Here is a 13,087-nt window from a genome sequence, read left to right on the forward strand (position 1 = left end):
GTGAAGGTAAATATACTTAAATTTTTATTAGCAAACTTCAAATCCCCGTTCACCACTGTCATTAAACGTCAACAAGGAGCCGCCATCTCACATAAACTATGCGAAATAAACTGTAACTAATGCTAATACTAACCTGGTCGGTCAGTGTGTCGCTCGGTCGTTTGGTCAATGGACAAAATTTATTGCAATGCATTTGAAAGCCATGTGAAACATGCATACGATCACCAAACACCACTGCTGCAGCAGAACTTGACAAACTTGTTGAGTTAAAATCCAAAACCAAAAGCAACCACAGATTAATTGAAAAAATAGAGTGCAAAACTTCATGGTAGTTAGTTGGAAGTTAAGTTTAAGTGTTAGATGGTTAAAAACAGTTCTTATTTAGTGATCAAACCTAACGGTTGTGGAAAGGCAAACAAACGGATCGGATCCTCTAACAACAAACACACAAAAATAATGAGACTGGTTTATTTACATTTGATGGCAGTGCTGCTTATAGCTGGCAATGCATTCACCTGGGCCCAGGTGGTTAGAAAGGATTTTAGGCTAGACATGGATGATGAACGTGACAAGAGGGCAGTGGATTTTGGTCAATTTGTGCGTAATTTACTATTGAAAAGTGCCACGGCAAGTAATGCTAAGGCCAATATATCGCGTAATGTGGCTAATTTCAAAGTTGCCACCACAGCGGCACCCAGAAGACGTACTACTACCACAACGACTACTACATCTACAACTACGCCCGTTCCTTTCTTTTTCAACAAAGGCCCCTTTAGATTTCCTTTCGATTTGAGTGGCCCCATAAACAATAAATTCAACAATTTCGATTATAATGATTATGGCGGTCAATCACCAATACGACCAAATCGCCGACGAAGGCCAACCACTACTTCAAGCACAACCACCACTACAACAACTACTACTACAACAAGAGCACCTGCCACACCTACCCGCCGTAGACCCATACCACGACGGCCTTATGGTTTATTGGGTAAACAAAAAGTTCCCTATTATGATTACTACGATGATTATGATTATAATTATGATGATGCAGAGGCTAATAATACTCCTAGCTCAACTGCTGCACCCGCTAACCCAGCCCCGGCTCCTGTTCCCGCACCACCTGCTCCCCGACCCCAAAGACCGCCCACCGCCAATCGGGCACGAGCTCAAGGACGTCAGCCACAGCTGCGCAATCGTCTGGTGTACCAGTTCCGGCAACCAGAGGGTATAGTAGAACAACTCAATAATAATTGCCGTTATATAGGATTTACTCGCTCACTTTGCAGATACCTCTATCAATAATGCAGCTGCTCCAGCAGCAGTTAATAACAGCAACAACAACAATAATAATAGTAATAATGATGAGGACTCTCCAGCAGCCAATGATAATTCCAATACAAATAGTAATACTAATAATGATGAAACCTCAGCAAATACCAATGACTATACAGATGATGTTTATGACGACGATGATGATGATGTTAATGCTGGCGAAGACACTAATACCAATACTGAACCGAACAACAATGATTCTAGTGATAATGCTAATCCTAATAACAATGGCAATGCTAATACAGGTGCTGTTGCTCCGCCTCCTCCACCCAATACATTTAACTTTAATGCTGGCTTACCCCAATTTCAAGGCCAGTTCGGTGTGGGTGCCAATTTTAATGGTCCTTCGGGTTTTGGTAATTTTGCTCCCCCCAATGGTTTTCCCTATAATACCTACAATGATTTTAATCCACAATATCAACCCTCTTCCCCAACTGGCTATTCTGTGCGCTATTATTAAAATGTTTTAATTTTCATTTTATTTTTTTATTTTTTAATTTTTTCTATTGTACAATTTTCTCCCCCCATATTGCATTGCTGTACATAAATATTAATATTTTTAACATATTTAGTTTATATTTAATTCATATTTGTTTTATATATCATCAGTTTAAATAAATAATTAGTTATTACTTAATATAAAATTGTGCGAGAAAAGTTAATCGGAAAGAAATGTTGTAGGGAGATCGCAATGAAACCGATCTCTTATATAACCTTCACCAAATTATACTGTAAAATAAAAATTTTAAATATTTTTAGGTAAACAAAATTTTAATTTTTTTTTTCAAAATAATTTTTTTTTCAATTTTTTTTTTTTAAATTTTTTTTATTTATTTTTGAAAAAATTTATGACCACCAATTTTTTTGGGTGAAAAAAAAATTCGGGTTAAAAAATATTTTTCCGATTTTGACCTATTGCAGGTCCAATTTATATAGGTCGTTGGAAAGGACTTTGAAATATCTATCATTAGATATCCATATTTCCTATATTAATAACTTAGAATCCAGGTATATCAAAAATAGATAAAAAATCGAGGTTATCCTAGTTTTTTGCTTATATTTCAGCCATTTGTGGTTCGATTTTCTCGACTTTAAATAGCAACCGAACCGGGACTATAGCGAATATAGAAAGTTGATTTCAACATACAGAAGGAGATCTATTTTTAAATAATTGAGACAGATCAGAGTTATGGTCTCGGGATTAAATTTAAACGTAATTCGAGAGCTTTTAGTCAACATTTTATTAAGCCCCAGAGAAAGATAAAGAAGGCCCTTCTGTTCAAGAAACATAATGTCCTGATGATGGACTTGATGCATACTCCATCATCAGGACATTTTATATAGGGCCACGATTGAAGTTAAAATTGGTCGATAAATAGAGCCACGATTGAAGCCAAAATTGTACTATAAATAGAGCCAAGATTTATGCTAAAATTTGACTATAAATAGAGCCACGATTTAAGCTAAAATTGGACTATAAATAGAGCCACGATTGAAGCTAATATTGAACAATAAATAGAGCCACGATTTAAGCTAAAATTGGACTATAAATAGAGCCACGATTGAAGCTAAAATTTAACTATAAATAGAGCCACGATTGAAGTTAGAATTGGACTATAAATAGAGCCACGATTGAAGCTAAAATTGGACTATAGAGCCACGATTGAAGCTAAAATTTTACTATAAATAGAGCCACGAATGAAGCTAAAATTGGACTATAGAGCCACGATTGAAGCTAAAATTGGACTATAAATAGAGCCACGATTGAAGCAAAATTGGACTATAAATAGAGCCACGATTGAAGTTAAAATTGGACTATAAATAGAGCCAGGATTGAAGCTAAAATTGGACTATAATTAGAGCCACGATTGAAGCTAAAATTGGACTATAAATAGAGCCACGATTGAAGCTAAAATTGGACTATAAATAGAGCCACGATTGAAGCTAAAATTGGACTATAAATAGAGCCACGATTGAAGCTAAAATTGGACTATAAATAGAGCCACGATTGAAGCTAAAATTGGACTATAAATAGAGCCACGATTGAAGCTAAAATTGGACTATAAATAGAGACACGATTGAAGTTAAAATTGGACTATAAATAGAGCAACGATTGAAGCTAAAATTGAACTATAAATAGAGTCACGGTTGAAGCTAAAATTGGACAATAAATAGAGTCACGGTTGAAGCTAAAATTGGACAATAAATAGAGACACGATTGAAGTTAAAATTGGACTATAAATAGAGCAACGATTGAAGCTAAAATTGAACTATAAATAGAGTCACCGTTGAAGTTAAAATTGGACTATAAATAGAGCCACGATAGAAGTTAAAATTGGACCATAAATAGAGCCACGATAGAAGTTAAAATTGGACAATAAATAGAGCCACGATTGAAGCTAAAATTGAACTATAAATAGAGTCACCGTTGAAGTTAAAATTGGACTATAAATAGAGCCACGATTGAAGTTAAAATTGGACCATAAATAGAGCCACGATTGAAGCTAAAATTGGACTATAAATAGAGCCACGGTTGAGGCTAAAATTGGACTATAAATAAAGCCACGATTGAAGTTAAAATTGGACCATAAATAGAGCCACGATTGAAGCTAAAATTGGACTATAAATAGAGCCACGATTGAAGTTAAAATTGGACCAAAAATAGAGCCACGATTGAAGCGATAAAACAACAGGCTTAATCCTAAAAACTCCAGATAAAGGAACATAATGTCCTAATGACGTTCAATACATCTAAACTTGAGCCTTCGTTTGATCGTGAATAGAATTATTAACACAATATCTTGACCTTGAACTCAATGCAGAACCTTCTAGGTGTTACAAAATCAACTACAACTCTCTGAATTATTAATGACTACAACCGAATTCTCTTACAAATTAAAAATACAATTTAAAACTAAACTATTTACAATTTTCCTTGCTCAAAGGAAACCTCTAATCCGCTACAGTTTTGCAACAAATTAAGATAATACTTCAAACATTTAGCAACAGGTTATTATACCAAAAACAAAATAAAAATGAGCCATAAAAACTAGTTTAAACATTAGAAAAAATAACAAAATCTTTAATCAAATCTTATAAACAACATAGTTATTATAATTATAAAGTACACAGTCAAAAAATAATTTATATTTATTTATATATACACATTTAGAATTGTGTATTTAATGCATTCATTCGTTCATTCATTTACTCCCTGCAGCCTGGTCTAAACACACTTCTTTTGCAAGAACTCGTAGGCGTACTCAAATACCAGCAACATAATGGCACCACCCGGACCCAAACGCATGACCTTGGGTGCCAGACCCTTGTACAAAGCCCGGAAGCCTTCTTCGCGATACACCATACGTATGGAACCGAAAGTGGATTTGTATTTAATAACACCGGGTTGGGGTTGGGGACCTTGGATGCGAGATTTCGCCACATCGAAGGGAATGTTTACGAAACAGGCCAAAGTGCCGGAGGTGAAGCCAATGGCTACTTTACGGAAGAATTCTTTGGTGTGATCATCATAGGCGGGAACAATATTTTTGACACTGTGATAGAAACCAAAGTACACCATATTGAAGACACCATTACGACCCATGGTAGCAGTGACACCCTTATTCAGACCACGAAAACCGAAACCATCTTTCTGTATGATTTGTTTTGTAACCGCCCAGGTGCTTTGGGCCTCCTTCATTTTCGATTTATCAGCCTGTTGGGCTACCTTAACCACTTCAAAGGGATTGACGGCAATGGCCTCCAGCACACCGGCAGTGAGACCAGCTAAAGAGAAAGTCTAAAAAGGAAAAGAAGAAAATAATAGTTTTATAATGATATTGATTAATAAATAAAAGCGAAACTTACCAATGGCGTGGGTGCAGGAGCTCCAAACAGAAACAGGGGTTTGGTTTGTTCAAAAATTACAAACTTAATAGCTCTCTTAGGGGTTTCGGCTATAACGGGTGGCAGGATACCCTTCCAGAAGGAGAATAAACCTTCTTGGCGATACATTTTGCCAAAGCAATCGAAAACGCCTTTATATTGATGCTAAAATTCATGGTAAAAGTGAATTTAATTAAATAATTCTTAATATTTTGTGTAGTAAATAAAATAATAATAAAATCTGAATAAATAATAGACAGAGACTAAACAAATATTTATGTTTTCTTTAGCAAATTCTCTCAGTGTACAAATTGAAATTAATTTTAAATCTATGTTTAACTGAAAATTAAGTGCTAATAGTAGCTTTACTTACAGCCAACGTAATTTCATATTTCTTGCAAACAGTGATTCCTAAACAGGAACAGTTTTTATTTATGTAATTTATGAACTAGTTTTGAAAGATTGAATGTAATTATTGACAGCCGTATGCTGACATCTTATGAAATAACATCTGCATACAAAGGAGAATTAATTTGACAAGCTAATCTCAGTTACGAGCTGTCACTTTAAGATGTTTTTTTTTTTTGGATATTTGTAAAAAATTAATTATAAATTTCGTTTGAAAATAAAGTATTTCTATTGCATCTGAATTCATAATATGCAAATGTATAAAGCAGTGATTTCCAACTATTTTAAATTGAAGCTAAAATTGGACTATCAATAGAGCCTCGATTGAAGCTAAAATTGGACTATAAATAGAGCAACGACTGAAGCTAAAATTGGACAATAAATAGCGCGACGATTGAAGCTAAAATTGGACTATAAATAGAGCCACGATTGAAGTTAAAATTGGACTATAAATAGAGCCACGGTTGAAGTTAAAATTGGACTATAAATAGAGCCACGATTGAAGCTTAAATTGGACTATAAATAGAGTCACGATTGAAGCAACACTTGGAATATAAATAGAGCCACGATTGAAGCTAAAATTGGACAATAAATAGCGCGACGATTGAAGCTAAAATTGGACAATAAATAGAGCCACGATTGAAGCTAAAATTGGACTATAAATAGATTCACGATTGAAGCTAAAATTGGACTATAAATAGAGCAACGACTGAAGCTAAAATTGGACAATAAATAGCGCGACGATTGAAGCTAAAACTGGACAATAAATAGAGCCACGATTGAAGCTAAAATTGGACTATAAATAGAGCAACGATTGAAGCTAAAATTGGACTATAAATAGAGCCACGATTGAAGCTAAAATTGGACTATAAATAGAGCCACGATTGAAGCTAAATTTGGACTATAAATAGAACTAAAATTGGACCATAAATAGAGCCACGATTGAAGCAACCATTGGACTATAAATAGAGCGACGATTGAAGCAACAATTGGAATATAAATAGTGCTAAAATTTTACTGTAAATAGAGCCACGATTGAAGCTAAAATTGGACTATAAATAGAGCTAAAATTGGACTATAAATAGAGCCACGATTGAAGCAACAATTGGACTATAAATAGAGCTAAAATTGGACTATTAATATAGGCACGATTGAAGCAACAATTGGACTATAAATAGAGTCATGATTGAAGCTAAAATTGGACTATAAATAGAGCCACGATTGTGTAATGTTGAAGTTCGGGGTGGAAAACCCTATGTAAAAGAGTATTATTTTCCCCTCAAAACAAAAAAATGTCTAGTAATACACGTAAAACTCTTATGTTTATCATGTTAATCAAACAATTAACAAATGCACAAAATATTTATTAATAGTTTACGAGCGTTATCTATTGTCCACCACTTTTTTAGATAAGAAAACAAACAAAAAACTCTTTATTTGTAAATATTTATATGGAAAAGTTCCACATAAACTGATTTATTAGGATTTGTTTTTATAATAAAACAATGAAAAATATTGTTTTATGTTAGACAAAATTAAGAAACTCTGATAAATTTGTATTATTACATGATTCAGAGAAAAAGAAGCAAAGAAAGCTAGTTTCAAATTAACAAGATGTCAGTAGGGGCGAATTCAAGCAAATTGCGGCGAATACATTAATTTTGTTTATATGAAGGTTCAGATTCGCATTTGAAATATTTTCTTTTTTAATTTCTCATACTTTCAAATCCATTTAAGACTCCCTGCTTTTCCATCATCCAATGGACCTACACTAACTTATTATTATTATTGTAAGTATAAACATTTATCTTAACAAGAATTCTGTTAATGTTTTGCAGCAAACATTTGCAATGAAAAACATAAATTATTTATTAAATAACGCTTACACACAATGGCCTTATTTTCAACACAAAATAATTAAGTTTTCTTGGATATAGTAATTGTGACATTACTTTTTTGAGCTCTGATTAGCAAAGCCGCTAAAAATTATTTGTAAGAAATTAATTTTAAAAATGACATGAAATTAAAAAGTAATTAAAATTGTAAGGGGTCTACTATCCCACATTAGAAATGCAGGTTTTGTACTGTATATTATGAAATGTAAAGGAGTAGTAGGCGGCGCCAAAAGAGATAAACAATTCTGCCAAAGAAACTATAAAATGTAACAGGCAGTTTTGAAAGTGACTTTGCCATTTTACACATTACTGGTAAACTAGCTTAGAGGCAATAGTCACTTAGTGTCTCTAGGTGATCTAAAGTGTAATCTTTTAAACGGTTTTTAGATTTCAGTTTAGAGAGAAGTTATCTGCTGCCATTTTACACAGAAACAACAGCAAATACCGTTAGCGCTAAAATACCGTTACCGTAATATTCCAAATTAGCGTTACTGTTTAACCGTTTTGAATCGGAATCCAACCTTGCTTTTCACTAAAAATCAATTAATTTCAATCTAATTTTGTAACCCCAAGTTTTTAATTCTGTGACAGTTGTCTTCACTCTAGAGCAGTGGTCGACATAAAGAGAACATGAAATATAATAACTGTTATACTCATTATTTTTCTATTGTTAATCTGAAGTCTCTCCAAAATTTTAAGTAACAGGGGTTACCTGTTACTGAACAAGATGAGAAAAAAATCACAATCAAAAACCTGCTGGGTATTTATAAATTCATAAGACACATTTCTATAGATGTATGTCTGTATACGTCTATATATATAGAATAATTCCATTAAAAACAGAATTGCATATTAAAATTCATGTTATTGTTGACACACTTTTTCAAAACTGGTCCATGTTAGGACACCGTTTCCAAAAGAAAACGTGAAATTTTTCAATTTAATATGAAAGATTTTAAAATATTTGAAACAAGTAAGAGAGCAATATTCGGATGTGCCGAATCTTATATACCCTTCACCAAATTATATTTTAAAATAATTTTACAAAATTAATTTTTTTTTTAAATTACATATTTTCCAAATTGTTTTTTTATTTTTTTTAAAAAAATTTTTTTTTTTGTGAAAAAATTTATGACAAAAAAAATTTTTGATTAAAAACAAATTCGGGTTAAAAAATATTTTTCCGGATTTTGACCCATTGTAGGTCCAACTTACTATTATAGCCTTATCTACATCGTTGCAATGGACTTTGAAATATCTATCACTAGTTGATCGACACGGCTTCGCCCGGTAGCATTTACTAATGTTAGTTCTTCAAGTTTATCCAACCCACGCACACCAGCCTGTTCTTATTTATTTGCAAATAAAATATCTAAATTTGTACTGCATACTTTAGGGAGCTTTTTTTATTACAGTTGACTGGACTCACAAAAAAAAGAATTTCCGAGTTTTACCCGGAATTTTTGAATTTTTTTTTTCTTTATAAACCATCTCCAGAAAATTTCGAAACGAATAAAAAAAAATCAGCCAAATCGCTCTAGCCGTTCTCACGTGATGACATTACATACATGGACCATTTAATTTTTATATATATAGAAGATTAGATATCCATATTGTCTATATTAATGACTTAGTAATCCAGATATGGTTCAAAAATCGAGGTTGTCCAGGTTTTTTGCTCATATCTCCGTTATTTATGGACGGATTTTGCTGATTTTAAATAGGAAACTTCTCGAAAGCATGTCTGACCGAATTATTGAAGATATCTTCTGGGGTCTTTAGAAAATTGATTTCAACAAACAGACGGACAGACATACGGACATGGCTTAATGGCGCTTTCTATAAGGATTCAGAATATATATACTTTATAGGGTCGGAAAATTATATTGTGGAAATTACCTATATATTCCCTTCTCACGCAGATGAAGGGTATAAAAACAAAACAAAACAAAACCTAGACGTTGGAACAGGATTACATAGATTTTTAAGATGATCAACTTTAAAATATTAAGGTTCATTTAAAATGTATATAAGATCTCTTTAGAAATATGATTATAAGGAGAGCCTAAATCTTTTATAACCATCAGACCAGTTGCTTTGAAGTTTTATATATGAAAACTTGATCGGATCTATCCTGTCAAAAACCTAACTCAGTTGTCAAAAACCTAAGTGTTGGGAATGTATTAGTAAAAAAAAAACTATGTGAAAACAAAAACAACACTCATAATCGTCACAATTAGGTTTTTGACAACTGAGTTAGGTCTTTGATAGGAGAGTTTCCCATCTATATTTCTATAGTTCTTGGAGTATAAAGACAACACAAGCGTTGGCGTTTCCTATTTTCTCAGAAGAAGAATACAGTAAATTAAATAGAATAGAAGAAATTTGTTCTTTGAAATTTATATTTATTTTGTTCTTTTAAACTCAATATAAATTTCCCTTGTCCCTGGTGTAATTTTGATGGAGATTGTTTAGCAAATGAAAAAAATGCTTATAAAAACAAAACACAATTTTGCCGGTTCTAAAATTATTCTTTTTTTATGTTCTTGTTTATATTTAAAGTATAGACAGCTGATTTCTGAACTCAATTATATGCGTAAGTTGTTTTAATATAAAAAAAAACTGCTGTTCTGTTTTATTTATTGTTTGATTAACCTTGAAGCGCCCTTTCCAAAAACAAATTCACAATAATAATAATGAAATATGAAAATATTAAGTACTAATAAATAAAATTTAAGCTTTACACAAATGTTGAGGTATTAAAAATTCTCTCATTTTGTTGGCCAAATAACTAGATATGAAAAATGGTTAACACATATTTTTCCATTAAGATAAGAAACGTTTAGCCCACTTCTTTAAATACGTACTATTTTTACTGATAAACTCAATTTGTTAAATCATTAACAATTGTCACAAAAAAAAACATACAATTGAAGCATGAAAAGTGAAAAAAAACTGTTTATTAATCAAACGTGTGTTTGGCAAAGTAGTAACAGCAATAATAAACAAGAGAATACGAAATATTAACCCTCCAACTGGCACAGGGGACAGGCAAAAGCATTCGTAATAACAATTTGGATTTTGCAATCCACCTATCAACTTTTCTTTATGGTTGAGCAACAAGTTTTTCTTATAGAAAAAGTTGCTGCTGAGCAACAAGTTTTTCTTATAGAAAAAGTTGCTGCTGAGCAACAAGTTTTTCTTATAGAAAAAGTTGCTGCTGAGCAACAAGTTTTTCTTATAGAAAAAGTTGCTGCTGAGCAACAAGTTTTTCTTATAGAAAAAGTTGCTGCTGAGCAACAAGTTTTTCTTATAGAAAAAGTTGCTGCTGAGCAACAAGTTTTTCTTATAGAAAAAGTTGCTGCTCAGCAACAAGTTTTTCTTATAGAAAAAGTTGCTGCTCAGCAACAAGTTTTTCTTATAGAAAAAGTTGCTGTTGAGCAACAAGTTTTTCTTATAGAAAAAGTTGCTGTTGAGCAACAAGTTTTTCTTATAGAAAAAGTTGCTGTTGAGCAACAAGTTTTTCTTATAGAAAAAGTTGCTGTTGAGCAACAAGTTTTTCTTATAGAAAAAGTTGCTGTTGAGCAACAAGTTTTTCTTATAGAAAAAGTTGCTGTTGAGCAACAAGTTTTTCTTATAGAAAAAGTTGCTGTTGAGCAACAAGTTTTTCTTATAGAAAAAGTTGCTGTTGAGCAACAAGTTTTTCTTATAGAAAAAGTTGCTGTTGAGCAACAAGTTTTTCTTATAGAAAAAGTTGCTGTTGAGCAACAAGTTTTTCTTATAGAAAAAGTTGCTGTTGAGCAACAAGTTTTTCTTATAGAGAAAGATGCTGCTCAGCATCAAATGTTTCTGGAGAAAATGTTGCTGTTGAAGATCAAGAAAGATTCTTTTAAATTCTTCTAAACTTATTAGAATTTCTTAATATCTATTTAACAATTGGTTTGTTTTCAATGCTAATATTTTGTTTGTGAAATTACTTAAATGTTTACAAACATTTATTTACTTTTTTAAGTAAATATATAAAAAAAAACTTGGCATGTTTACAAATATAAACCTATTTCTATAAAAAAAAATTCAAGTGGCCAAACAAAAACACATTTTTTTTAAATATAAATTCTAACAATGAGAGAGCCACTGCAGGCAAAAGAAAGCACGTTACGTTTTACTAAAGAAAATTTAACAGATATCAGGTGATAAATTAAAGAATTTCAGCTTTTTTAAATAATAAAAATAAAAATTAATAAAACTTACCGCTCCTCCACCCAATTGCATTCTCGTTTTGACCACATCCAAGGGTTGCATAATACATACTTCCACAAAACCGGCTGAGCCGCCAGCCACCACTTGCAAAGCGGCTCTTTTTAAGGGCGGCAATTCCTTCTGTTGTGTTTGAGCAGACATTGTTATTGAAGATATTCTCTAACGTATTTTAATCAATCAATCAACTATTTATCATTAAAATATATAGATATATATATAAAATTATATATTTATATACATAAATGTATAGGTAGGTATAAATAAATTAGATTTTATTAACACGCGCAAAATTAATTTCCCCGTTTCTTGAATTTTGTCGTTATTTGCGTTGCCTACTAAACGACGATACACTCAGTTAGAACTCAGCCGTAGCACTGATTAACGCGACATTGATTCTGCTCTATTGTTATTTCTCCATGATGATTTTTATTCAGCTTTTTTCCTCCTGTCTTTCTTTCTTGGTCACCACCAAACAAACAGTCGAGCGATTCTTTTTTTTGTTCATTCGCAGCAGCATTTCATAGATGAGACGTAATAAACTTTGTTTTGTTGTACACATATTGTAGTTAGTGTAATCATCACACACGAACAACAACAAAATTCTTTATTTAACAAATATATTGAAAGAATGAGTAGAAATATTGTTATGGAGAAATTTTTGTAGGAACAAAGAAGAGAACATTGTTCGTAGAGGAGGAATTTTGAAATGGTACTAAACGAATTTTGAATACCGTAACTGAATCAAGGTCTTTTTAATTTTGGATCTTGGCTCCGGCAAGACTTGTTGCCCGGCAGCAACTTTTTCTATAAGAAAAACTTGTTGCCCGGCAGCAACTTTTTCTATAAGAAAAACTTGTTGCGCGGTAGCAACTTTTTCTATAAGAAAAACTTGTTGCCCGGCAGCAACTTTTTCTATAAGAAAAACTTGTTGCCCGGCAGCAACTTTTTCTATAAGAAAAACTTGTTGCCCGGCAGCAACTTTTTCTATAAGAAAAACTTGTTGCCCGGCAGCAACTTTTTCTATAAGAAAAACTTGTTGCCCGGCAGCAACTTTTTCTATAAGAAAAACTTGTTGCCGGACAGCAAATTTTCTAAGAACGGGCAAGAACTTTTTCTAAAGAAAAACTTGTTGCCCGGCAGAAACATTTTCTATAAGAAAAACAATAAGTTTTACAATATATTATGGGAAGAACTTCCTCTTTCTTTAATTCCAAAAAATCAACCTATAGATGAACCAATTTAACCCACACCTAAAGTGGTAGCTTCATGATACAAAGAACAATAACAATGTTCTGGTTGGTTGG

At 32.4% G+C, this 13,087-nt stretch overlaps 1 protein-coding gene across 1 annotated transcript; it reads right to left on the reverse strand.

Moving 5' to 3' along the window:
• Nucleotides 1-4,385: 4,385 nt before the first annotated feature.
• Nucleotides 4,386-12,248, reverse strand: LOC135958176 (mitochondrial 2-oxodicarboxylate carrier). Its single transcript, XM_065509049.1, has 3 exons — nt 11,775-12,248; nt 5,203-5,385; nt 4,386-5,134 (listed from the first exon to the last, which is right to left on the reverse strand). Exons 1-3 carry the CDS (start codon nt 11,922-11,924, stop codon nt 4,562-4,564), a joined length of 906 nt encoding a protein of 301 aa, XP_065365121.1. The 5' UTR covers nt 11,925-12,248; the 3' UTR covers nt 4,386-4,561.
• Nucleotides 12,249-13,087: the final 839 nt, after the last annotated feature.

The sequence above is a fragment of the Calliphora vicina genome, chromosome 4 (assembly GCF_958450345.1).
Source record: "Calliphora vicina chromosome 4, idCalVici1.1, whole genome shotgun sequence".
Taxonomy (NCBI): Eukaryota; Metazoa; Arthropoda; class Insecta; order Diptera; family Calliphoridae; genus Calliphora; species Calliphora vicina.

Coding starts and splice junctions, on each gene's coding strand:
- LOC135958176 (XM_065509049.1), bottom strand. CDS start 11,924: ATGTCTGCTCAAACACAACAGAAGGAATTGCCGCCCTTAAAAAGAGCC. Junction 5,386..11,774: donor TGCAATTGGGTGGAGGAGCG/GTAAGTTTTATT, acceptor CATGAATTTTAG/CATCAATATAAAGGCGTTTT. Junction 5,135..5,202: donor CTCCTGCACCCACGCCATTG/GTAAGTTTCGCT, acceptor TTTCCTTTTTAG/ACTTTCTCTTTAGCTGGTCT.